The sequence below is a fragment of the Mauremys mutica genome, chromosome 12 (genome assembly GCF_020497125.1).
Source record: "Mauremys mutica isolate MM-2020 ecotype Southern chromosome 12, ASM2049712v1, whole genome shotgun sequence".
Classification (NCBI taxonomy): domain Eukaryota; kingdom Metazoa; phylum Chordata; order Testudines; family Geoemydidae; genus Mauremys; species Mauremys mutica.
Window position 1 is genome coordinate 75,198,384 of NC_059083.1, and position 26,848 is coordinate 75,225,231.

Below are 26,848 nucleotides of genomic sequence, written 5' to 3' on the forward strand. Positions count from 1 at the left end.
AGCACTGGATCCACTGAAGAAGAATACTTAAAATTACAACACCTAAATGTTTTATAAAAACAAGCATTGTAAAACAGACTAAATAGAAGTCAATCATTTTTATACACATCTTTACTGAGTATATTTTTTAATAAAACAAAGTAGACACTCTAGTTTTGTGTCTGCAACCTAAGCATTACAGGACTGTGCTAGACAATAAAAACCAAGAATGAAAGTGACCAGTTTGTTTTTGCTATCCAAACTAGGGGGAATGCAAAAATGGAACATTAATGGTGAGAAGTTTTGTTTTTTTTAAATTCTTACAGTTTTAAAAATATAAAGTGTTATTAGTAACAGATAAAGAATCTTTTTTAAACTGAAGGCCCATGAAGCAATTTTTTAATCTGTATTTTATTTACCATCTCTGAATTAGAAATAAATGGATCACATTGCCTGTAGCTGTATTTAAAATGCAGTTCCTCCCTCATCTCTCAGAGCTAAGCAACAATTTCACCAAGACAACGAATATGCTTAGGAACATCTACTCTAACTGGATGAACTGCTTTTTTTAAACTAGAAATTCTAAAAAAATCCAAAACCCTATCCACATATACTGGAAACAAGCCTCTACATAGACTAGTTCACATATATGGCACAAATGATGTAATGTTTAACCGCCCACATGAAAAATGAAGACCTTCCTTCTATTATCTGTAACATTTGTGAATGACATTTTCTACAACAACAAAATTAAACAGTTCTGACAGTTACAAAAGAAGGGAAATTCAGAAATAACATCTATAACATCCTTAATGCAACATAATTTGATTATGTTTTCCTGTTACTCCAATGGCTTTCTGAACATCCAGGATGGTGTGAGTTAAATCTTTATCCATGTCATGTTATAATTAGCAAAATCAGAGTAGATCCCTGCAGAACATGCCTGTGACGGTTCTGATATTCTAAAAATGACATGTCTGCCTACTGCTTTCGCTTTTTGACCTATGAGATACAAAATATGGACAAAATCTTTATGAACTCAGAAGATGCTGGAAATCCATGAAGTATCCTAGTGAAGTAATTGGCCACCTAACAGGTACCTTGTGTTCCACCCCCTCACTACTGGTAGAAGAAATGGACTGTCCTCCAAAGGGATGGAGAAGAAGCTTGCTTCCCTGACATAAAAACATTTTAGTTGGTTTGATGGACTCTGCCGGTTTGGGCCCATTCCTTAAAGTCCTTGAATTGTAGGACTTCTAGAACCTCATCTGGTAGCAAGACTTAAGAGAATCTGAGCATGGTGAAAGAAGGACGAAAGAAGACTACTTGGACTCCACAGGCTGTCCTGAACCTGGAAACTCTGAAGAGCTTGATTCAAAGCCTCCCACCTTTAAAAGCTGCAATAATGAGTGTCAGTGTCTATTGCTCTTGGCATCTTGACCTTAACCAGAGGCTCTTCCCACCATGAGGTTACTCATAAGTAGAAAGGAGACCAAGGATTTTATGTCTAGGGAGACATCTGGCAATAAGTCTGAAACCAAGCAGGTTGGTCCAGATCTCCATGTACTTGTGATCTACCAAAGAGTCTAGATTCAGAAGTTGGAACTAAACAGCTGATGTCTTAGAACACAAGGCTATGGCTGAACCTGTCAAAATACTCTGTGATCAGGTCACGATTTCTCCTGAGCTCAGAATCTTACAGAAAAAACATACCTCCTCCATCTAGAGCTCTGACTCTCCAAATTAGTGACTGGGGTGCCTACATGCAGGAGGGACCCGTAGGTCTCATACGATCTCTTAAGCAGGCACAGAAAAGAAAAGGTAAAATTAGTTTTAGGGCCTGGTGAGCATCTGGCTTATTTCAGGGTTCCCTATCTCCTTGATAACCTTGTATAAGGGAAACATAAGGAGGGCTTTTGCCTGAACTTGAACAACCTCTTCTTGACGGCCCTCTGTTCCTGGAGTCCTCCCTGGACAAAATCCAGACTTTGGACATCACCTCCCCAAGGGTGCTTAGATACTTTGGTGGTGAATGTGGTATACAGCCCTATAGAGAATAGAGAACAGAAGAGAGAATAGAAAGATCCTGCCATCCTTTTGAGAGGTGGGCCAGGTCTCCCTCGCTGGGAAGTACTCACCATCAAAGCAGCAAAGGATCCAAGGGTTCTCAGAGCACCCCTAACCTTGTTTTGGGTGAGACACAGCTCCAAAATATGACCAGTGTTATTTGGTCCACCTGCCCTATTGCTGATCAGGGAGGATAGAACCATCCAAGGTCTGGAGTTTGGAGGAGAAGGGGAAGGTAGACCATCCCCACCCAACCTAGATTCACATAAGGACCTGAGATCCAGAGTACATATAGCTGGGAAGAAAATGGGTAGATTCTCTCTTCCATATCTACATCTCAGCTTCTGCTCCACCTATGTGGGAATAGATGCCTGCCTGTTGTATGTCACAGGTCTCCCCACACTCTTCAATAAAGGTCCTAAAGACTATGACTGTGCAGTAGCAGCACACTTATTACTGTAAGATAGCAAAGAATTTAGGGGAGGTTGCAAGTAGAAAAGCTTAGCTGGATGCAACCAGCTAGAGCTACTTGCAAAAATGTAACAATGAACAGCAGTCCAGAGTTCAGCCCAATAAGCATCTTCATAAATTAATTTTTAAACAAAAAATATAAACTCAAATTTGGAATCAACAGGCATATGTACTTTCCCCATGCACCTACAGTAATATCCTGTAAGAAAAGGATTATTTCCTCATTAACTCTAAAAGGAAATATGTACTCAACAGGTGATTTGTGAACAGTAATGGAAAAAAAATTATGCTTCATCTATAAATCCTAAACAAAAATATGCCTCCCCCCCCCCCCCCCAAGTACAAGCAGATTTTCCCTGTTGGAGATGTACATAAAACTGCTAATCCAATTATGAAGCTACCTACTAATGGAGAGAAATAAAACTAACTGGTGGTGGAGAATAACGAGGGTCATTTCATACAGAAGAATTAAATACAATAATGTTTTAAAAGTTAAATAACCACCCTGAAACATTACAGACTATGTCTGTATGGAGGCATTTTACTTGTTCTTGGAGCATAGCACACCACATTTTTCAATGCATTATCAACAACCAACTTTCAAATCTAGCGTACCAAGTGTATTTTTTTCAACTGCAGTACCTTATTTGTAATATTGATTCAAGTGAAAATACAACTTTCATAATCTCAATTAATGCTATGAGTTATTCAAATTAACTTATCTGTTGCTAATGTAGGAATTTGGTCAAAAGTACAATGTTCTCTCTCTTCTAAAAAGTATTTATATGGTTTTATTTAGACCTAAGCAAGTCATACTCATTCCTGAGTTTCAAGAAAAGAACTGAGTTTTATGGAGTATCAAATTACTGCTGAAGTGAAATAAAAAACAGCTTAAAATAAAAACAAACTTTGTACATACATTACTAAGCATCAGCTTACAGATTTTTGGGATGATGCAAGACTTTTCTCCAGGCAACCCAATACAAGAACCTATATGAATAACTGCAAATACTAATTTTTTCTTGTTAGTCATTTTTAAAGTACATTACAGGTTAAACGATTTAACAGCCATTAGCAAATAAGAGCTTGAAATAAACCTTTGTAGGATGTTCACCACCACTATGGTTTGCAATGAAGAAAAATAAAATATATAGTAAACAGAATATGAGAAAAGCTTAGCCACAGTCATCTTTGGAGGGCATGGAAGCATATGCTAACAGCAGGGAGGACTACATTAAAAAATTCTAAATGTTAGATGACAATGCAGCAGTAAAGGATGGCACTGCAAGCAAATAGCATGAATGAACATACACTGTAAATGGTTTTATTTGAACAAACCAGAATTTATAATAAGAAAATCTTAAAGGTTCCCCAAATTACAGAGGCATTGATACAGCGCTCTCTGTACCTGAGAGATCCTCGGGGAGCTCTGATGCCAACTTCTTCTCTGCCACATTGTTGCTATCAAAGGTTTCTGACTGACACCCCATTGCGTTCTTCCCTTCAGAGGAACTAGTTTCTCCTGCAGACGGATTTGTGGTGCTGCCGTCTGTGCTTGATGCCACAGAGTTACTTTTATCCCCAACGTCTGTTGGCTCTACAGTAAAATGCACAACAAATCTTTAAGGATATTCTTAACATTTCCTTAGGATGTCATCTGGCCTTATCCAGGCTAAAAGGCAGACTTTGTGCAGTTCCTTGTATTATGTCTACTTTGTAGCACCAAAATATATTGAGTGTATTTCTGCAGTAAGGATAGTGTCTTCATAGAATTAGAGAACAGAAAAAGACCAAAAATACTTAATCCTAATTAAAAAATAGCATTAGAAATCAATCATTTGACACTGGTGGATGTACACATATTGACTGCCACCAGTGAGTTCCATGCCAGAAAAGCCAGACATCTCAAAACAAAAATGGAGTCGAACTGTAAAACCGCAGTAGGGAAAATGAGCTATCCAACACTACCAAAGAGAAACAATGGTATATAACCATAAAGAAGCAAACCAGTATTATCTCTATAAAAGCAATTTAAAAAAAAATCTTGCCAGTGTAAAAATTACATTAATATTTCCAGAAGTAAATGTGATAGTAAAAGATTATTTAAAAACAACAAAAATATTGCTAATGCCAGGTCAGTTTCTTTACCTTCTGTTTTTCCGTTTTCTGAATCTTGTTCAGGTGGTGTTTCTTCATTTTTTTCCTGTAGTTGGTCTCCAGGTTCTTCCTTGCTTTTTTCAGTATCTGTTTGGTCATTATTTTCAACATCATTTTTGTCCTTATCTGTTTCCTCAGCTGCTTGACTTGTATCCTCCACTATTTCTCCTTTTTTTATTCTAATAGCATCCAATATTTCATCTACAGTAGGGGAAAAAACAGTAAAATTCTGGCAACTAGTATCAAAATACCCTTTTACAGAGCCATTAAGTGGAAGTCTTAAATCAGAAGTCATTTAAATCAAGATGGCCTTCAGGTTTAAAGCATTACCTTTCACAATCACAAAACAAAAGCCAGTAGCTAAGAACAAAATTTAACATCCAAGTTCTTACTCCTTTTTCCATTTTCAGATGTATGGAAATTTGAATGCTCGAGTTCTTGATTTCTCAACATTATGTTATGTACAAAATACCAAACCCCTTTACAGAGTCCTTTATTGTGCCACCATAGATAAATTGAGTTTCAGCTTACTGTTTGTGGGGGTGCTACATAAATTTTAAAGATGCTATCACACTTTCTCTAGAAAATTAGGGGTTTGCTCCAGTGTTTTTGTTGAAAATTTTTGCATCGCCAGTGTCATATGCCTGTTTATTCCTGCCCCTCTTCACACTGGGGGAAATCAGGAGGTCAGGATCAAATCTGTTTCTGCTTTTTTTTTTTTTTTTTTTTTAAAGTGGTCTACATGGTCGCGTCCTTTTGTCTCCTTCCCTTGGGATTACACATCTATACACCAAAGACCAGCTATTTGAGACTGTGATGCTAAGCACTGAAGTACAGCATGATTTCTGTTCGACTGCTTCTATAAAAATCCATGCCATGTAACTTACTGAGAGTTGAGCATAGGTGTTGATGGTTGGCTCCAAATATCTGCTGAGCAGCACCCCACCCATGGCAATTCACATTCACTGTTTTAACTTTTGAGTATTAAGTAGAAAGGAGTAATTATGGAATCAGATGTGTCTCCAGACAGGTATCTTCGGGATTTTTTTTTAAACATCACTTATACTGCCATTATAAGATCCGGTTTGACCAGTAAGACCTTGAAATAGTGATCTTGACTTGATTACTGTAACTTATTATTGAGAATTAATTGAGGGTGCTCTCCACTGACTACAATTCAGATTGCATGTAACTGAATTCTCACCAACTCAATTCCTTCTTCATATCATGCCATTCTTATCCTATCCCACTTTGGCTTCCAGCAAAGTATAATGAATTGGAGCGTTAATCATTGATGCTCAATAATACTGCACCATCCTACCTCCTAGTTTTTGTTATTTTGTACTCCTCCTTTGAATGACACAAGAATAGCTGCTTTGCTCACAATGTTGAATGAAGGCTTTCTAAACTTTGAAAGACTTCATACTTTCAGTAATTATATCTCATAACTAATAAAAATCCTTTCATCAAGATATAAAAAGCTGAATTGCTCAACAAACTGTTAATTTAATATGGCCAAAGCTACATAAATGCATATTGCATTTCAGTAAGAAAAAAGGGTTGAAAGAAATATTGAGCACGTAAGTGTAAGCATTCGTTCCTTGAGGAAACCACACAGATTACACAAATCGTTAGCTTGTGTAGGGCATGCATGTAAACAAGGATTCAGGTACAGTTTCTATATAGTTGATACTTTTGTTTTTTGGGGGCTGGTACTTTATCTTGCTTGTTTTTCTCTGCCTAGGATTCCCCTAGATTTTGTACTTTGTCAAAGCTATCTAGAGAAAACAGATTATACCAAATGCCAAGTCACATACATCCAAGGAGTTCCTTTAAATCTTTCACATCAGAACCAAGAATTCTTGCCATGATACACATAACTCATACAAAACACATAATTCTTTCATTTACTAGTAGCAGTAACATTATATAGTTGTATTTGAGGAGCATTATATACTTCCTCCAGTAAGTAGCATTTAATATTTACTTTACACCAGATTGCTGGATAATTAGAAATTCTAAAATTTAACATTAGGGAATTTATATCTTTGGCACTCATTTGGAAGGGACTGTACTTTGACAGGAAATTTCTCCTGTACTTCCTGATAATTAGAAAGCTACTGGAGTATTAAATATGTGGACCTGCAGATGCAGAAGACTAGGTCTCTAAGCAAAACTTAACAGACCTAAAATTAAGAAGCTATTAAAGTCATATTTCTCAGGTAATTCAAATTTTATTCTTCTCCTTCAAAGAATATTACCTCCAGAGAGAATTAACACGAAGGACAACTCTGTTTTGAACCCCTGCCACTAGTAGTCCCTATGAAATCCAAAAAAGGTATAGATTTGGACTTTTCTCTGGAACGGTCATATCACCACATAAATTCAGTTAAGAGGATACTTAACCATTTTAATAATGAACACTCCATCTCTCTCCCTTTCCCCAGCACACACTCTCTCTTACATGGAACATAGCACTCAGTCAATGGAAATTCAGGACATAAGTATGTTTGGCAGTGCTAGAAGAATATGTCTAGAGGACATATCAAGCAGTTCATCAGGACTAGAACTGTTGAAAACAGGAAGTATGGAAGCAACTTCAAAAGTTCTTAACATTGCTACTGCCAGCCAGGTTGATGTTAGAAAGTTATTAATACATTTTAAAAAAGCATTTGTGTAGGTGAAACTTGGTGGCAGACATTATTGCAATGTTTGAAGACTTTGAAGTAAAATCATAATATGAACGTGTTTAACATTCATTCCCATGATAGACAGATATTCCTACCATTTGCTGCAGCAAGGAAAGATTTGTTGTTGCCCCGTGCTTTGTTAGTAAGGTCTTCTGTGATATCCATATGCCGATGAATTTCTTGGCACATTTCTTCAAGAGTTTTGCAAAGATCAGCTTCCCAGTAATCTTTGTCTAGGCATTCAATTAACTGTGCCAGCTGGACCTTTGTGCTATAGTACCAGAGTTTCTTATCCTTCTCATTGTCTGAATCTTCCTCTCTGCAATAACAGTTTGAGAACAATTGTTTTATACATTTCAGATAAATGAGGAAAATTAGATAATATGAGATTACCTTCCCCTTTTTTTCCAAGAAAATATTAAGCAATAAGGGCTGAATAAGATAACACTTGAGATTCACCTTTGGCCTCCCAAGCTTCTAAAGAATTTCCTTCTCTCTTTCCACCTCCAAATGTTCTTTTCACACCACTTCCTCCCTGCTCCCTCAAAAAAGCCAATATTCATGATCACTTCCCTGGGAGGTTAAAAAAAAGCTTTTAAATCATTGCCTCAAATTTGGTTTGTCCATCTCCCAACAGGATTTACTACGGTTACTTTCCAATTACACCTCTACCCCGATATAATGTGACCCGATAGAACATGAATTCGGCTATAACACGGTAAAGCAGTGGGGGGGAGGAGGGACACACACTGGTGGATCAAAGCAAATTTGATATAACGCGGTTTCACCAATAACACGGTAAGATTTTTTTGGCTCCCGAGAACAGCGTTATATCGGGGTAGAGATGTATTACAATATTACTAAATGCCTATGCTCCCCAAGCACTCCTAAAAACAATGCAATATTATGGCTTTGAGAGATTTAAAATTTCAGTCAAAAAATTTAAAGACGGGGAATCCCACAATAACCATAAAATTTTTATATTACTATTCAGATAGTATTTACTTGTGTGCGCACGCACTAGAGTGGTGAGGAAGGCACTGGCCCATGCACTCACTGCAGAGGGTCTCTATTCAGATCCCTGTAATTTGGAGGTTTTGGGAGCACAATGCTCTGCTCCTCCTCTATATCTAATTCTTCCAAACAAACCAGTCTAACATATCAAGGGAACTTGCTGAGTTTCCCTCACTACTAGCCCTCTCTAGTGTCCATGTCCGCCCCCCCCCCAACCCCGCATGCAAGTGGATGATTTGGCCTTATGTATTCAGGAACACAAGCATCCTTAGTGATTTCATGAAGTTTATTTACATATTAGAATACTTTAAATTAGGATTATAAAGCAAGATAAACAGTCAGTTACACACAGACAGTGCAGAAAAATTCCAATTCACCGAAGTGTTATGAAGCCAATCATCCTCAAAACTGACAAAATACCAGGAGCTTGGAAGCAATGGCAATATTACATTACATTAAATCAATACCTTTCTAGACGCTACTTCAAAATATGTTTTTGATTGGCTGACAGAATCTGGCATATTGCAAAGAAATACCACCCTTTCCATTAAAAAGGACTTAGGGGAAATCTTTCTTTGCTTTTGGAAGGCAACCTAATTTATTCCTTTAGTCCAGTGGTCCCCAAACTTTTTACTTTGGTTCTCCATTATCGCTGTCCGCGCCCCCTCTCCTCCCCAAAGCCACCATTGGGACCTAGGGGCGAGGCCGGGAGCTGGGGCTGGGGTCAGGGTTGGTGCCAAAGCAGAGTGGGACTGTGTGGTGCTCCCTCCGTGCCCCCTGTGCGCCCCATAGTTTGGGGACTACTGCTCTAGTCTTTCTAATCTCCATCTGATCTTCATAGTTTAGCATGTTTTAGTTGTTTATTATTTAGTTGTTTAGTGGTTTTAAAAGGTTTCCAAGAAAAATGGTTATTTAAAAAAATTTTCAGGTTGTTCACACAGATTACAGATCAAAGGGACAGTTCAAAAATAGTTTTTATATTGTCAACCCTTTGTTCTTATTTATCTCTGTGGTGACCTCTAACACTTAGCCATCTATATGTTTTTCAAACTTAACACAGTTAATGGTTAAGCCATATTTCATCTAAACCAAGAAAAATTTATGCTAGTCTGATAAATGCTTCAAATACTATCAGTGAAGAGACGGTGGAACTACTGGGGCGTGGAGAGGAAAAGCAGGAGGCGGAAACTCGAGAAGAGAAGGGAGAGAAAACGGCACGCAAATGATAATATAGCTTATTCAGAGAAAGGAAGAACAGACTGTAAATGAAAAGAACAGATAAGAGAAAAAAGTGGTAAAAGAGCAAGAGGAAAGAAAAGAGAATGCATGCTTACAGCGTTGTATTTATTTGTTACTCTTGTTTTATATCCCTGGCAAACACACCACTGCAATGATGGGAGTGAGAAGGGTTGGCAGAGCTGTTCTAGGTGCTAGACCATCATTTTGTTGCTTACTAACATTGTTGAGCACATATAATTGTTGATAAGCATTATACTTTTATGAAATTACCTAATTACTCAGCAGCAACCATGTTTGTTTTTCATTTTGAACCCAATTTATAAATCACAGAAGATTACTGACTAACCAATACAGAATCCCACTTCACCTATCTATCTTAGCTACTTAGAAGACTCCCATTATCAAAGTATCTGAGTGCCTCTCAGTCTTTAGTGTTTTATTGTCAACATCCCTGTCAGGTAGGGAAGTACTGTTATCACCATTTTACAGATTGGAAATGGAGGCAGAAAGAAGCTAACCGACTTACCCAGACTTTGGCTGTGGCCATCAAGCAGGTTTCCTCCTTTGACCTCCTTTTTTCCCCACCTAGCTTCCTACCAATCAATCCAAAATGCCACAACTGAAGTCCTATCTGTTGCTCTGATCATACAGTTACCCAGCCTAAGCCACCCACCCCATCCTCCCCTCCATCTGTTCTCATTTCTTCTTACTCCGGTGTCGCAGGGCTCCCTCAGGTCACCCCATCATACTGGAATATAGATTTGCATCTAGTAGATGTCTCTCTCCATTCCAGGCATAGAGACAGAGAGATTACCCTACCATCTATAAATTGCCATGTTACGGTCTGAGACACCAACAGAATCCTGAGCCACCCAGATGGATGCTACATCACAAAGCTCTAATCCTGAGCCACCTAGATGGATGTAGTCAAAGCTCTAATCATTTCATGGCTGCTCTGATCATGTACAGGAAATAGACTACTGAAAACAAAGTATTTTTTGAGAGTGTCAACTAATTTCTTCACAGGGTTTCACTGGGCATGGTATTTCCCTTGGAAAAAAGCTACAAAGAACATAAGGACAGCCACACTGGGGCAGACCAATGGTCTCCAGCGTTTCTGCCGCCTCAAGCGGCGGAAGGGAAAAAAAAAAAAAAAGCCGTGACCAGTGGCACTTCAGCGGCAGCTCTACTGCCGCCACTTCATTCTTCAGCGGCAATTCGGCAGCAGGTCCTTCCCTCCGAGAGGGACTGAGGGACCCGCCACCGAAGAGCCCTATGTGCCCTTTCCATTGGCCGCCCCAAGCGCCTGCTTGCTGCGCTGGTGCCTGGAGCCGGCCCTGCCAATGGTCCATATAGCCCATTATCCTGTCTTCTGATAGTGGCCAGTGCCAGATCCTTCAGAGGGAGTGAACAAAACAGAGCAAGTTATTGAGTGATCCATTCCATCGTCCAGTCCCAGCTTCTGGCACTCAGAGGTTTAGGAACACTCAGCTAATGGCTGTTCCTTTCTAGATTAGAAACTACTCTTCCCAGAGGACAGGATGGATAAAAACCAATGATTTAAAATACATAAATAAATAAAAATCAGATTTAGTTTATTTAATTCGATTTTTTGGATAAAATGCTTTTTGAGGAAAAAAACTATCTAAAGATATATTTGAGCTATAATGTATCTCATCATGGAATAGAGATTATAAATTCTAATTCTATAGTATGAGACAATATAGTCACATAATGTTTAAGAAAAGTTTGTAAATGAGTTCCAATAGTTAATGGATTAGGGACCCCATTTTATGGGGTTCCATGGGTTTCTGTATAGATTATTTAGGTTAATCTTTCTATCTACCCAATGGGACTCAGCACTCAGTCTAGAAGATACCATCAGAGATGCTTAGTTTGCAGTTCTCAAACTGTGGATTTGTCTCTCCAGAGATAACATGCTTGTTAACAGCAAAAATGTTTTAAAATAAATAAATAATATATAGAGGTGAGAAATAACAGACCTCAACCCTATTGTCCCTCTGCAAATTTGTGTACACAGAATCAAACCCCTGCCTCTCTCTAAAACTGCAAAGTTTCAGAAAGTTCAATGAGTAGAAGATTGTTGGGGGCAGAATAGATTTGGACAAGAAGAAGTCTGGAGATAAATGTGAGAAGGGAGGGACAGGCAATAGAAACAAAAGTGAAACTGTATAAGCAGCATATTCCAGAAGTCTTGAGGTCTTTCTGAATGTAGCCTTCATTGATTTGAGATCTACCATACCATTCTCTCACTAGAAGGGAAAACCTATAATGACAGCAAGCTGTAAAAGAGACCCAGTTTAGGAATATTTTAATAAAGTTCCTCTACCTGTGGGTAAGACAGGCATGCATGCAAAATGCAAACAGTGCAACAAAGAAATTCAAGGCCTGGTTGCCTGAATGAAACAATATCATGAGATGTGTTCCTTCTCAGGAGAAAGCTGCACTGAAGACAATGAAAGGAATATGTCTGAACAAAATGCAGGATCTTCAGGTTGTTAAACTTTTTTATTTCATTCTTCTTTCTTAAGGACTGCCTGTCTTCCTTCTGGACTATTCCTGAATTCTCATGTTTGAGCAATAAATATAGTGGTTACTCTATGGTACTATCATTTTAGATGCAGCTGTGATAAAAAATAAATAGCTGAAATAGGCAGATCTTCCTTTTATAATTTCACCTTTAAAGTAGTACTGAGTGTCAGTGAATGCAATGAGTAATACTAAATAAGCAGTATGGTAATAATAATTAAATAACTGCATTGACTTATTTTGTTTAGGAGAATCCATCCTCAACATACAGGATTCTGAAGACTATCCACCTTCAAGATCACCATCATTTTCTATACTTTGAGAATTATCTGCTAAAGACAGTGTTTCAGTCACATCATGTATGTCACATAGCCACAGTATATCACCTGTAGCAAAAAGAACAAAAAATCTCCATCATCCAGAAACAACCCGATTACAAAAAGAGGTAATTAATGAAAAAAATTCCTGGTTTGTTTATGCAACAAACTCTCCTTTCCCTATGATTCAGAACTCACACTTCATTAACATGGTTCAGTCATTAAGACCAGGATACAGTCCACCCAACAGAGTAGATGTCGCAGGCAAATTGCTGGATAAAGTGTATGAAAGAGAAATGGAGCAGTGTGCAAAAGGTCTAGAAGGTGAAACTGTTATCCTGAGTCTTGATGGGTGGAGCAATGTCCACAATGATCCTGTTGTATGTGCTTGTGTGACAACAGAAGAAGGGAATGTCTTCCTTACAGAAACAACTGACACATCAGGAAATGCGCACACAGCAGAATACTTATAAGAAGTAGCAGTAAAAGTTATAAGAAACTGAAAAAAAATTCAAAGGTCTAGTACACAGCTTTGTCAGACCATGCTGCAAATGTATCCAAGATGAGAAGAAATTTAGGCGAGAGAGAAGAAAGTCCCAAACTAATAACATACAGTTGTAGTGCTCATTTGATGCATCTCCTAGCCAAAGACTTCAGTGTTCCAGAAATAAAGGCTAATGTTGAAATTGCAAAATATTTCTGTTAACAACCACTTTGCAGCAGCCGCTCTGAAAAAAGTGGGAGGAACCAAGCTGAGTCTCCCACAAGATGTGCGATGGAACTCACTAGTGGACTGTTTTGAGCATTATATCAAGATCTGGCCTAACCTGATGACATTTGGTGAACAAAATCGTGAAAAAAATAGCTAAATTTCTCAACATTGAGCTTAAGAGAAATGTTGAACACATGCTGAGTATCCTGAAGCCTATTTCTGAAGCCTTGAACAAAATGCAGGGAAAGAGCTGTTTTATTGCGGATGCTGTTGAAATTTGGAAGGAACCGAGTGAGATCTTAAAAAGAGAAATATGCAATGACAGAGTTAACTTACAAGCATTAAAAAAAACGAATGTTTCAAAAGAAAAACAATGTTTTAAAAGAAAGTCACACCAGTGAACTGATGGAAGTCACTTAAGCACTTGAATTCAGAGACTGTTGGAGTGATAATCTCACTTTTAATAGCAGTAGCTTCTTCTGCCAGTGTAGAAAGAATATTTTCTTCCTTTGGACTAATTCATTCCAAATTGAGAAATCGTTTGGGACCTGAAAAAGCAGGAAAGCTTGTTTTTCTTTTCTAGATTATGAACAAATAGGAAAATGGAAGTTGAAGACAACTGAGTTAGCGGCAGAAGCCAATATTTTACATTTCTCATGTTGATCTGGCTGACAGTCGATTTAATTCTTTTGTTTTTTAAAAAATATTTCATTTAACTATTTTAGTTAAAAACAATTTTAACAAAAACAAGCCTGATTTTAAAAAACTTGAATGTTTAGCTAAATTCAAAAATTCATATGCTTGTTTTGCTAAATTATGTTTGCTGTTGAAGAAAAAAAAATCCAGAATACATAACATTGTTTTAATTAAATAAAACAATTTAAATGTCTGATGATGTTCTCCCAGTACAGCATGGCAAGAAAATCCTCCGAATATTAATGATTAACCTGTTGAATTGGAGATAGTTCACCTCCCAATGATTTCATAAATAAATATCTGCTTCATTTACCTTTGGTAAATGAAATAACCAAACAATCATTCATTTTCTGATATAGCTATAAAACTAATCTGAAAAGTTTTCAAAATAAAATCACTTCAAACATTTATAGTGTGTACCTTCTAAAAATGAAACCTACATCTCTATCTGAGTTGTGAAGAGTATGTATTAAGGTTATAACAACCAAGAAGAATGCACTTTTCTGTAGAAATCCATGATTAAATCGAATCTTCCTGACTAGTGATTTAAATCAAATCCACCCTGCCAGAGGATTTTCCCTTCTTGGGATGATGTCAAATAGAGATTGGAAAGGGCATGAGACAGGAAGAGATCCAAAGAAAACAAGAACTCAGGTCTGCTGATGCCCATGATCTGGGCCTGCTGGGAGCCTTACAGAATGAGAAAGATGAGGTCTGGAGTTTGTGTTGACAGTGTGGGAGGGAGATCCTTGCCACTCAAAGAAGCTGTTTCAACAGAAACAGCTGATATTTCTGGGCTGGGTGAGTCAGCACTGCTCCTAGAGAATGAATCTGGGGAGACAGTGGAGGATAGAACCAGAGAGAGAATGGAGCCCAGGACTCTTGCTGCTTCTGGGGCAAAAGGAGTCTGATAGAGCAGGGGTCAGTGGAAACTCCCATACCTTGGACACTTTCTTCCCCTCTGTCCAACCTGGCCTTTTGGTTTTGAGGTCATGTTGACACAGTGAAATCACAAGGAAAAACTGGATGTGAATTTCTGTAAAGCCTGGTCCTGCTTCAGTAAAGAGGCTTCCAGCCCTTCCTAATACTGCTATTGAGTGGTGGAGACCACACATACACAAAGATGAAAAGGAGCAGAGGCCTCCAATCTATGGACACCTCAGCACTGCTGACAACTGAAACAGGAAGTACTGTGTAAAACAAATCTCCCAGCGTCCTTGAAATACTGCCTTAAAGCCCCCCCAGCCAGATTAGTTGGTGGGTTGGAGGGAAAAAAAAGAGGCCAAACTTCTGGCTAGAAAGAGGACACAAACATCCCAGAGGAACTTTTGTCTGCCCTGAAACAGAGTCTGGGTTTAAATATGGCTGCAGTACCACAAGCATGCTACCAGACCAGCCAATATCAGGTTTAAGTGGAAATCTCAAGACAAATTTTACATTTTAGTATGTCTACACAGTAATTAAACACCTGCAGCTGGCCTGAGTCAGCTGACTCGAGCTTGCAGAACTCGAGCTGCGGGCTGTAAAAATACGGTGTAGCTGTTTGGGTCAGCTCTGGGGGTACCAGAGCGCGAGCTCCAGCTTGAGCCTGAACATCTACACCGCAATTTTACAGTCCCACAGCCCAAGTCAGCTGACATTGGCCAGCTACAGGTGTTTAACCACTGTGTAGACATTCCCTATCTTATCTTTAAAGTGTGGAATTTAATGTTTAATATTAGTAAGTATGTTGAGTTTTGACAGAGGGATCAGAGGCTGCTAAATAGCCTGGCAGCTTGACTTATGGCTCTCTGTTGATCCAAACTATTACAGTTGATGTTTCTCCCACTTCCTCCTCACTTCCAGAGATTCTGGTTAAGCAATATCTCCAATGGAAAATTTGAAGACCTTCAGTGTAACCTGAATGATTTAATAAGGGGAAGTACAAGTTTGAGTTGGGGCCACTACAGATGATAAAACAGGTGGAGCCACTACCTACCGCCTTTGGTTCCGAGTTTTAAGAAAATGTATTGAGTGGAGATAGAAGTTTGTCAAGGTAAACTTTGAAAAATGTTACATCAATGCCAAATTGAGAATCTGATTTTTGTAAGAATCAAATTACTACAGAACAAGGATCTAAATTTGACATTACCAATAGATGTTAGATAATTAAACTACGATCCCCTTCTCGCCCTCTCAGTCCTCATTTTAGGGCATTTTAGGGCAAAGCTTTTTTCAAATTTTATCTTATGTACTGATTTAACTGTTTTAGATGCATTTTTTACTCCTGGGGAATTCTGCACAGAATTCATGTCCCCTGCAGATTTCTTTGCTTCCCTGCAGAAAAATGACTTCTGACGGGGAAGCAAAGGTAAGCGCAAAAGCAGTCATGTGCTCCTCCCTGGCAGTGCAGACAAGTTGGTTTGGGCGCCCAGAGCAGCTGATAGAAACATAAATCACCATGGGGGGAGAGAGAATGGGCAATCGTGCATGAGAGAGTATGTAGAACTTGGTCCCTCTCACTCGCTATTGTGGCACACTAATGTATAGAATCACAGAATCATAGGACTGGAAGGGACCTCGAGAGGTCATCTAGTCCAGTCCCCTGCACTCATGGCAGGATTAAGTATCATCTAGACCATCCCTGACAGCTGTATACTCCTGGGGGAATTCTGCACCACTGCACAATGCAGAATTTTGCAGAAATTAACGTGCACACAGAATTTCTTTCCCCCACAGAAAAGGGCTGCAGTGCTGCTAGCTGCCACAAAGGGCCACTGGACCCAGCAGAACCCAGCTCACACATAGAAGACACTGCTGGGGGACGGAGAGGGAGCGAGAGGTTCCTGGCAGCTGCTGTTCCCAGCATGCCATGAGGGAAGGAAAGAGCAGTGTTCAGAAAACTCCATGCAAGCCTGGTACCAAGCATCAGGCTGTTTCTCCCTCTGTATCTCTGGGCTCTTGGGGGGAGGTTTGTGGGTGTCTGGCCCCCCGGCTGGGTTTGGGGGAGGCAGAGAAACAGGAATGGTATTATCATTGTTTCTTTAACTCTCTATTCCTGGAGGAATTTTTGTGTGTGTCTGTATTATTATAGACATACTTGCTGATAGGTAGGGCTTGTCTCCACCACCAGGGAGACTGATGCTGTCGCAATGTAGTGAAGACCCACTAAATAGACGGCAGAGCGCTTTCTGGTTGACCCTGGTACTCCAGCTCACTGAGAAGAGTAAGGGAAGTTGACCAGAGAGTGTCTCCCGATGACTCAGCGCCGTGAAGACACCAGGGTAAGTTATTCATGCAGTTGGAGTAGTGTAACTTAGGTCAACTTACCCCTGTAGTGAAGACAAGCCCGTATTTTGAAATAAATTACCAAAATCACTGAAACTGGCGTGTAGTGTTATAATAATAATATTTTAAAGTCTGCAAATTTTTATGTGAAGAATTTTTAATTTTTTGGCGCAGAATGCCATCAGGAGCAATTTTTCCCTTTCCTTAATTGTTCTTTTTGTTTACAGGCTAGTAGTTACTGTTCAGCATAATGCATATTCAGTACCAAAAAATGCACTAAAACAATAAAACTGTAGCCATAAAATTTGACACTGCAATTAACAACCATCAACAATTAAATCTGAAAAACAAGTACCGTAAAAACTAAAATTTGTGACAAATCATACTTGTACATATTCTCTTGCTATTAAGACAGTTTGACGGAGTTTAAGATTTCCATTTCATTCCATGGCAAACTATAATTTCAAATTGTACCTGCAAGAGTAGAGATTCCATATTAACACTGAAGTAAATCACTGATAAGTATCTGGAAGCCTAGATGGTGCCAAAAATGGCAAAAATTAAAATGTTAAATTTCAGTTTTAACAGTGTAATGTTAGCATAACAAGATTTTTAAATTATTTAAATCTGATATATTGTAACCATTCTCAAATTGTAAAGAACCTTTTCTCCTGAGTATCTGAACTGAGTTTCTCCCACCACCATTTTGGGATCTTGGGGAAGAGAGAAGAGATGAAGAACAATTTCTGAATTTATGTTAGCATGTATTACAAAAATCTTTAACCTAATCAGTTTCATGTTCTGGTTCTCATACACACAACTGGTATTGTCAGTATTGGCCATATTACAAGGGAATGTTTAAATCCAAAGAAAATCTTTCACTGAAATTTAGGGTATCCCCCTTTTTCAAAAAAATCTTTGTATTTTGTGCCTAAGACATCTGACAATGTACCTTTAAAGAATTAAAAGATTTCCAATTAAGCAGTTTAGATAATAAAGAGCCTCAATTTCATTTTCTTTTAAAGTGTTCACATTTATTTAAGGTTCCAAATACTTAGAGTTTATAATTGTTCACACACCAATCAGATCACTACTTTCTGGGTACTGTATAGGGGCATTAGATATAATTTTTAAAGCTGTGGTTCTAAAAAGTCACACATGAAACATTTGTGGAAAAATATTTACAAGTACAGCCTGCAACCAACTGTTCCCCAAGAAAACTAGTGGCATATAGGGTCTGCTCTAAAGCCCACTAAACCACAGGAATTATCAGCGACTTCCATGGATTTTGGATTAGGCCCAATAATGGGTTTAAGGAGAAAATGACAAGGAGACACTGCTCACTGAAAACACACTGAGTAGCTCCCGTTTGACTCCAGCCTTGTAACAATAAGGTGGTAACAAGATGACTCAGGACCACCGAAGTACTTCAACATAAGCACACTGAAACAATGCAGACATGAACTCTGTCTTTGCTCTGCAAAGAACATTTAAGTGAAAAAAGCGTTTACATTATTAGTTCACTTCTATATTTTGAGCACTTAGGCAAGTACTTATTTTACTCTTAAATGTTTGACTATCCTCTTATGACTGAAGTGGAAGTTCACATTTTTAGCACTTTATTTTCTAGCCTCCATTTGCTAAGGGAAAAAGGAAGTGCACTGAAAAAGTCAGGCATATGCATCTCCAGTGCAAGTTTATTGCAAAAAGAGATGTTTGGAAAAAAATCAAAATAATTCAAACAGGAAAAATATATATTTTTAGATAGCCTTTTTCCTCTGAGTAAATACAACCTAGGAACAATTACCCTTCATGAACCCCATTTTCTTCTTTATTCTCCTGCAAAGACTGTCTGACTAACCAGTCCTCCCAACTGAAAAGGAAGTGTCAGTTCTCCTTAAAGTTCTCCAATGATCCCCATTTTAAAGTTTTTAGAGTTGCTTGTTTACCTCTCAGCAGCCTCTGACAGAGTATATCTACACTGAAATCGGGAAATATGATTGCAGAATGGGTAGGCATATCCAAACTAGCTTTTACCCAGCTAGATCAAAGCTAGCTTGAGTAACAATAGCAGTGTAGCTGAAGCAGACCAGGTTAGCTGCTGCAGTATGTGTCATGGGGCCTGGGCAGGGTTATACTCAGGAGGATAGCCCCTGCCACCATGGCTACACTGTTGTTATTACTCAAGCTAGCACTGATCTAGCAGGGGTAGGCAATCTGCAGCACGCGCGCTGATTTTCAGTGGCACTCACACTGCCCGGGTCCTGGCCACCGGTCCGGGGGTTTCTGCATTTTAATTTAATTTTAAATGAAGCTTCTTAAACATTTTTAAAACCTTATTTACTTTACATATAACAGTAGGTTAGTTATATATTACAGACTTATAGAAAGAGACCTTCTAATAATGTTAAAATGTATTACTGGCATGCAAAACCTTAAACTGGAGCTGATTTTAGGGGCTCACATGTCCTGGTATGCAGTATTCTGATAATCTCAACAACGCAGGATCTCTGATCATGGGGTATGTATTTTGCAGAACTACAGAAGTGCAAGAGGAAAGACAAGTTAAAATCACTATTTTGCTGAAACTCTCCCAGTTTTTCTCTGTCTGAGCCTGTAGTAAAATTAAGATCCTGTGATTTGATTTCATGCCGCCATAGAAATTGTGATATTAGATTCGGAGAAGGACATGGGCTATTTAATAGCCACTGTCAAACCCAAACTATTAGCAAATGATACTTAGGGTTTGGGATTTTTTGTAATTAGTGAATGGATTTAATATTTTTCCTAGGATGAAAAATCTTTAAATGAAGCAGTGGGAATTCAGAGGAATAATCTATTGCTAACGGAAAATGCCCACGTCAAAAGAGTTGAGGAAAAGCGTGTCTCATAGCCTGACAAATCAGGCTATGACACTTTGTCCTCACCCACAACTATTTCACATTTGTGGACAATATATACCTTCAAGTCAGTGACACTGCTATGGGTACCTGCATGGCCCCACAGTATGCCTACATCTTTATGGCTGACTTAGAACAATGCTTCCTTAGCTCTCATCCCCCAATGCACCTATTCTACTTGCACTACATTGATGATATCTTCATCATGTGGACCCATGGAAAAGAAGCCCTTGAGGAATTCCACCATGATTTCAACAATTTCCATCCCACCATCAACCTCGGCCTGGACCAATCCACACAAGCAGTCCATTTCCTGGACACTACTGTGCTAATAAGCAATGGTCACATAACCACTACCCTATACCAGAAACCTACTGATCGCTATACTTACCTACATGCGTCCAGCTTCCATCCAGGACACACCACACGATCCATTGTCTACAGCCAAGCTCTAAGATACAATTGCATTTGCTCCAGTCCCTCAGAGAGACAGACACCTACAGGAGCTCTATCAAGCATTCTTAAAACTACAATACCCACCTGCTGAAATGAAAAAAGATTGACAGAGCCAGAAGAGTACCCAGAAGTCACCTACTACAGGACAGGCCCAACAATGACAATAACAATGCCACTAGCCGTCACCTTCAGCCCCCAAACAAAACCTCTCCGGCGCATCAAAGATCTACACCCTATCCTGAAAGACAATCCCTCACTCTCACAGATCTTGGGAGATAGACCATTCCTCGCTTACAGACAGCCCCCAGCAACCACACACCACACAACAAAACACTAACTCAGGAACCTATCCTTGCAACAAAGCCCAATGCCAACTGTGTCCACGTATCTATTCAAGGGACACCATCACAGGACCTAATCACATCAGCCACGTCATCAGGGGCTCGCTCACCTGCACATCTACCAATGTGATATATGCCATCATGTGCCAGCAATGCACCTCTGCCATGTACATTGGCCAAACCGGACAGTCCTATGCAAAAGAATAAATGGACACAAACCTGATATCAGGAATCATAACATTCAAAAACCAGTAGGAGAACACTTCAATCTCTCTGGTCACTCAGTAACAGACTTAAAGGTGGCAATTTGGCAACAGAAAAGCTTCAAAAACAGACTCCAACGAGAAACTGCTGAACTAGAATTAATTTGCAAACTAGATACCATTAACCTGGACTTGAATAGAGACTGGGAATGGCTTGGTCATTATACAAATTGAATCTATTTTTCCATGTTAAGTATCCTCACACCTTTTTGTCAACTGTCTGGAATGGGCCATCTTGATTATCACTACAAAAGTTTTTTTCCTCCTGCTGATAATAGCTCATCTTAATTAATTAGCCTCAGAGTTGCTATGGCAACTTCCACCTTTTCATGTTCTCTGTATGTATATATATTTTCTTACTATATGTTCCATTCTATGCATCTGATGAAGTGGGCTGTAACCCACTAAACTTGTTAGTCTCTAAGGTGCCACAAGTACTCCTGTTCTTTTTGCAGATACAGACTAGCACGGCTGCTACTCTGAAATAAATCAGGCTACGTAATTCATCAGAAACCAAAAGAGGGAAGCCCTCATCTGACTGAGGTCACATACACAGAATAAAGGTGTTGACAAGATCAGGCTGATCAACCTAACAATACATGATAGGCTGCAGAATCTTACAGAAGATTAACTGCTACAATGGTGGCTTTTCTGATCTGGGGAAATTAAAAATAATTAAAATGACAGAAAAAACCCTCACCTCACAATTACAGGACATGCTAATATTCTCCATTAACAAGTTGAAGTTATACCCTTGGTGGATTTAACCTCAAGAACTAGTTAATACTTTAAGTATCAATGAATGATTATGTATTAATGCTAGCAGGAAGAGATGACAATATATTCTGAAGGACTACAAATGCATAGTTTGGCCTGATGTCTTGCAAGTGACAGAATCATATTGATGGCCCCTCGTCCCAGAGATTCTGACTAATATTTTGATAGATTTCGGTCATTAATTTTGTAAAATTTTATTAACTGTAACTTACTATGGACTATTTTCTCCAGGGTTGAACGCTTAATGAGAGATGATATGAAGAGATAATAAAGCTCACAATGTTAAGCATTTTATTTTTCTCTTCATAAATTTCCACTTCTCTTGCCATTTCATAGCTACTGTGTTAGACAAGATTTTCAGTAGTAGCCAGGATTCCACTATCTATTTTCTATTAGAAAATAAAGATCCGTTTACAACTCCAAATGTAACTTTTCGGGGAGGAGGAGAAAAAAAGATCAGAGTACTGTGAGCTACCATAAAGCATATATTAGATTATGATTATTAATCACATTTATGACAGTAGTACCTAAAGACCAACCAAGAATGGGTCCCCAAAGTGCTAGGCACTGTAGAAACAAAACAATAGATATCCTGAACTCATAGGTCTATTCATTCACTTCCTATTTATAGCCTGAAGACTTATTTCATTTGTACACGCTCTCCATCACTGCAGTCCTGGCTGGGAACAAAAGTGAGTAATCCAAGAGGATTTCTATTAGTCAGGCCCAGGCAGACCATCGAGAGTCACCAATATTCAACAATCAAATCTCCATCAGCAGGCGGAAACTGTATTCTGAAGTTGTTCCTAAATCCTGGTTTCTATGCAGACTGCTACTATGAAGACACTGGCTAGATCCAGTTTAAGTAATGTTAACAAGACGTTCAATATTTTTAGAAAGGATAGTGTAATGTTATTTTTCATATTTTTTAAAGTAATCTCTTATTGTCTGCAGTAACTCTGTGGATGCTCAAGACCAAAACACATTCCTTTACTGAAATTCCATTTCCCTTCTTTCACATTCATGCCTATTACACACTGGTTTGTTTTTGCACATGAGCATTGGGCTGAAAGGATTAAAGTTCTGTCATATATAGAAGAGTATTTAAACATTCGTTTTGGATAAACTACATGGATGAATTACATGGATTTTGGAAACCTACATAGAAAAGTACACAACATCTTTGATCTTACATTACAAAAATATATACCTTTAAGATGAAAAGAGTACTTATAGGAAAAAGGCTTTAAATGTTCTTCAGAACAGACTAAAGGACTGGATTTACTTACATAATAAGTCTTCTGTTCAGGAACCAATATTTCCGTCTGTTTCTGTCGTATCCAATGGGTTCATGTCGAATGTATGGTTTATTTTTTTGGATTTCAGCAACACAGTCAGTTACACCAGGCACCTTATGCGCTACACAGACCTCACACTGCCATTCGTCCTCTGGTACCTCTTCAAGAGGTGGTTTCACACACTCTAAATGGTACACAGCTGAGCAAGTTTCACAGCAAAGCAAATCCCCCAGTTTGTGACAAACCCTACAGTGATCATCATACTGGATAACACCTTCAGACATTAGCTCCTCACGTGCAATGTTTGTTGTAAGAAACTGATCTACTAAGAACTGTAGAACTTTGATTTTACTCTCTACTGGTCCATAAGGATAGTCCTCTGCCTCTTGATAAGGAAGAACATGATGGTATTCCTTGTCACTCTCACAATATACCCGCAGAACCTCTGGCCACGTCATTCCATCTATGAAATACAAAGTGGAATTAACGCTATCTTTGAGGTCAGCAGGTCCAAAGGTAGTATTTGAAGTGTCTTCTTCTCGCAAAACTGCTTTTAAAAGCACTATATGCATCTCTGCCATAAGTGTGCATTGCTCTTGACTTACCAGAGCAGCACAGAAGTCCTCAAAACGAAAAGGAGACAGGCGTAAAACAGTGCCAAAGTTCCGTAGTACCTCATAGATGGCAATAACATTCATTATATGCTCATTAGGCACCATTAAGTCCTCAGAGGATTTAGGAAACTCAAGGAGTGGTATGTCTTTTTCTTCCAATATTGGAGAACGTGGACGATGCACTCTTTGTCTTCTTCTACCTGTAAATAAAAGTAACAGTAAGAGTTTTGCTAATCACAAGCCAATATACTTGAGTGTGCCTCCTATGAACGGACTCCATGTGTAAAATTTTACTTCAGAGCTACTGGATGTTTTATCAGCAGCTGCACTCAGCTAAATATAGTATTTCTCCCATTACGCCCATTTTTTTCACCTTACCCATATTTTTAAGAGTACTAAATAAAATTACTTCACAAGTCTAAATCACAAGTTTCATTTCAGACTCATGTTTAAACTTCAAATTTTTAATACACTAAAAACCAGTTTCTTATGTAATTTAAATCTGACATCCAATTCTTAAAATGAAATGTAAAATCCAGTCTAAGTATTCAAATTGGCAAAGTAAGCAGAATCAGAAACCTAAATTGAAAACAAATAGACAAATGCCCTCAGCACCCAAAACACTGATAGTGTCTCATTTTCATTCAGTATGACTAGTTGTTTTGCGAAAGATTTAAGTAAAATTTCTAATCTCTGAAAGCTTTTAATTCTTAACTGATTTTTATATTCAATACAATTCTTCAAATTGATATTTTATTCAAATGAAACTGGAGTACTAGCAACAAATCATGTTGCTATTTGCCTACTCAGCAATGGGGTACAAACACTTTCTGGCAAGTGGGTGTCTTCAGCTATTAGTTTCTGCAGAAACTAAGTTTTTTCTTTAAAAAATTAAGTTTCCAGCCCATATGGTTGTGAAGGAAAGTTTCCAAATATGTATTGATGTCCTGTCTTCCTAAATTTGGAGACAGATTCCATGCTCTGCTATTTTGCCTGTTTATAATCAACCGAAGAGTAAAATTAACAGGACTTTGATCAGCATCTCTATTGCTAATGAAAATTTGTGCCAGTGGTGAAACTGATCAGTATGTCAATTTCATTGCAGCTGCTTGGAGAAGACAAGAAGTACCAGAGCCAAACACTGGGGAGGACATAAAGAGAGAATAGGCAAGGAGCAGATTAGCAAAGACCCACCCTAACTTTCAGGAAACTCTGGAATGGAGAGATTTGTTGGGTTTTTTTTTTTGTAATTAGGAGGCAACTGGAGTTTTCAAATTTACTGAAAATAGAGTCCCAATCAAGGTTGAGTTAGAGCACTCTCTCTTTTTACAATAGGTGGGAATTGTGGATAAATTAGCTTTCTAACCAGAGTATTCCCTCTGGCCACTGCTGGTGGTTCTTTTCTGCTCTCTCTCTCTCACACACACACCCCTAAAATAAAAAGGTCTATACTTGATCTTCACTTCTGGCTTGTCTGGTAAATGTTTAAAACCATGCTTGCAATAAAACAAAGAAGGACCATGGAGGCAGGGATAGCTCAGTGGTTTGAGCATTGGCCTGCTAAACCCAGGGTTGAGAGTTCTATCCTTGAAGGGGCCACTTAGGGATCTGGGGCAAAATCAGTCCCTGGTCCTGCTAGTGAAGGCAGCAGGCTGGACTCTATGACCTTTCAGGGTCCCTTCCAGTTCTATGAGATAGGTATATCTCTCCTTAAGAAAGTTTCCACCATGAAGGAGAGAGATGTCCAAATGCCCCTAAAACAGCTGCAGAAAAATTAATCTTATGCCTAGAACTGCCTTTTCTAATTATCAGAAGCCAGAGAGATGACTGAATACACAAAAGGTTTTTTTCAGCGTAGAATACATTTTAAAGCTGCACCCAAACTTTAAGGTGGTACTAAAGAGAAAAACTCTCAATTAACAGAAATACAAAACAAAAAGAAACACCTATTTTTAAGGAGCGTTATGTTCCATAAAAGATTATTTGACAGACAGTTCCATTACAGGAATAGTAAATCAATTGAGCCAGTATAGAAAGACGATATTAGACTCAAAACAACTACTATATTAGGTAAATTGCTCCCAATCTTAAAGTAGTTAATCTAATTTCAAGTTTAATATATTTACTTTATAATGTGAATAAAAATCTTGTGCTACGATGTTTGAATTACACACTCTGAAAGGATAATACAGTATAAAAGATGAACTGCCAGATGTTTCCATTATAGAAGAAATGGATCAAGATTGAGAAGTGTATAAAAATAAAATTTCCAAGTTTAGTTAAGCTAGAGTTGTTACCCTGTGGAAAATGGAAGAAGGGCATATAAGCATTCTTTCAGTAAACAGCTGCACAAGTCAGTGGAAAATGTTTAAACATGGCAGGCATAGAAGAACATCAGGATTTCACAGCTATAGATACAAAATGCTGTTGCAGCAAGAATATGTAGAAAAAATTCATTCCTTCTATTGTTGGGATTCAAAATTCTTTTAGGCTCAAACTTGAGTCAGTTTGATGAAGACACTTAGCACCAACAAAAGAACATGTATTTTCTTGGAATTAACCATAGACTCCTGAAACTTACTTTTGATTCAAGTGGAACAGTCTGGAGAATAACCCTAGTAGCTGTGGTCCTATCCCAAAAATTTTTCACTGAGACCATTCAACCAAATGCAAGGGAATCTACAAATAAATATAATTTTTGCTGCCCAAGTTCTGAATTATCTACCATAAAGGTGGCCACAAAAGAAGAGTAAGAAGCCTAAAGAAAGAGAAAGATAGCTCTGGATCATCTTCCATGTTGACCTAGAATCATCAGGCTTTCAAAATATGAACTCTGTACTCGGACAGTTCTGGAGTGAACTAGAAGAGGATATGACTGGCTATGAGACTGGAGAAAACTGAAGGCTTCACCCTAACCCCTCAGATACTTTGAAATTTGCTGCATTAGAATGTATGGGCTTATGAATTAAAAACACCAATAAGCTTATATTGTTCCAAAAATGAGAAAGAAGATTGAGCTATGTTTCTCTGATGCAGTTGT

At 38.5% G+C, this 26,848-nt stretch overlaps 1 protein-coding gene across 1 annotated transcript in view; it reads right to left on the reverse strand.

The window, feature by feature from the left end:
* BPTF (bromodomain PHD finger transcription factor) overlaps positions 1-26,848 on the reverse strand; it is an 83,439-nt gene that overhangs the window by 45,778 nt on the left and 10,813 nt on the right. Inside the window, exons 2-5 of the mRNA XM_044982588.1 lie at positions 23,186-24,008; positions 7,460-7,683; positions 4,666-4,875; positions 3,926-4,114 (exon numbers count right to left, since the gene is read on the reverse strand). Coding sequence (XP_044838523.1) covers positions 3,926-4,114; positions 4,666-4,875; positions 7,460-7,683; positions 23,186-24,008 — 1,446 coding nt within the window. The remainder of the gene's footprint in view (positions 1-3,925; positions 4,115-4,665; positions 4,876-7,459; positions 7,684-23,185; positions 24,009-26,848) is intronic.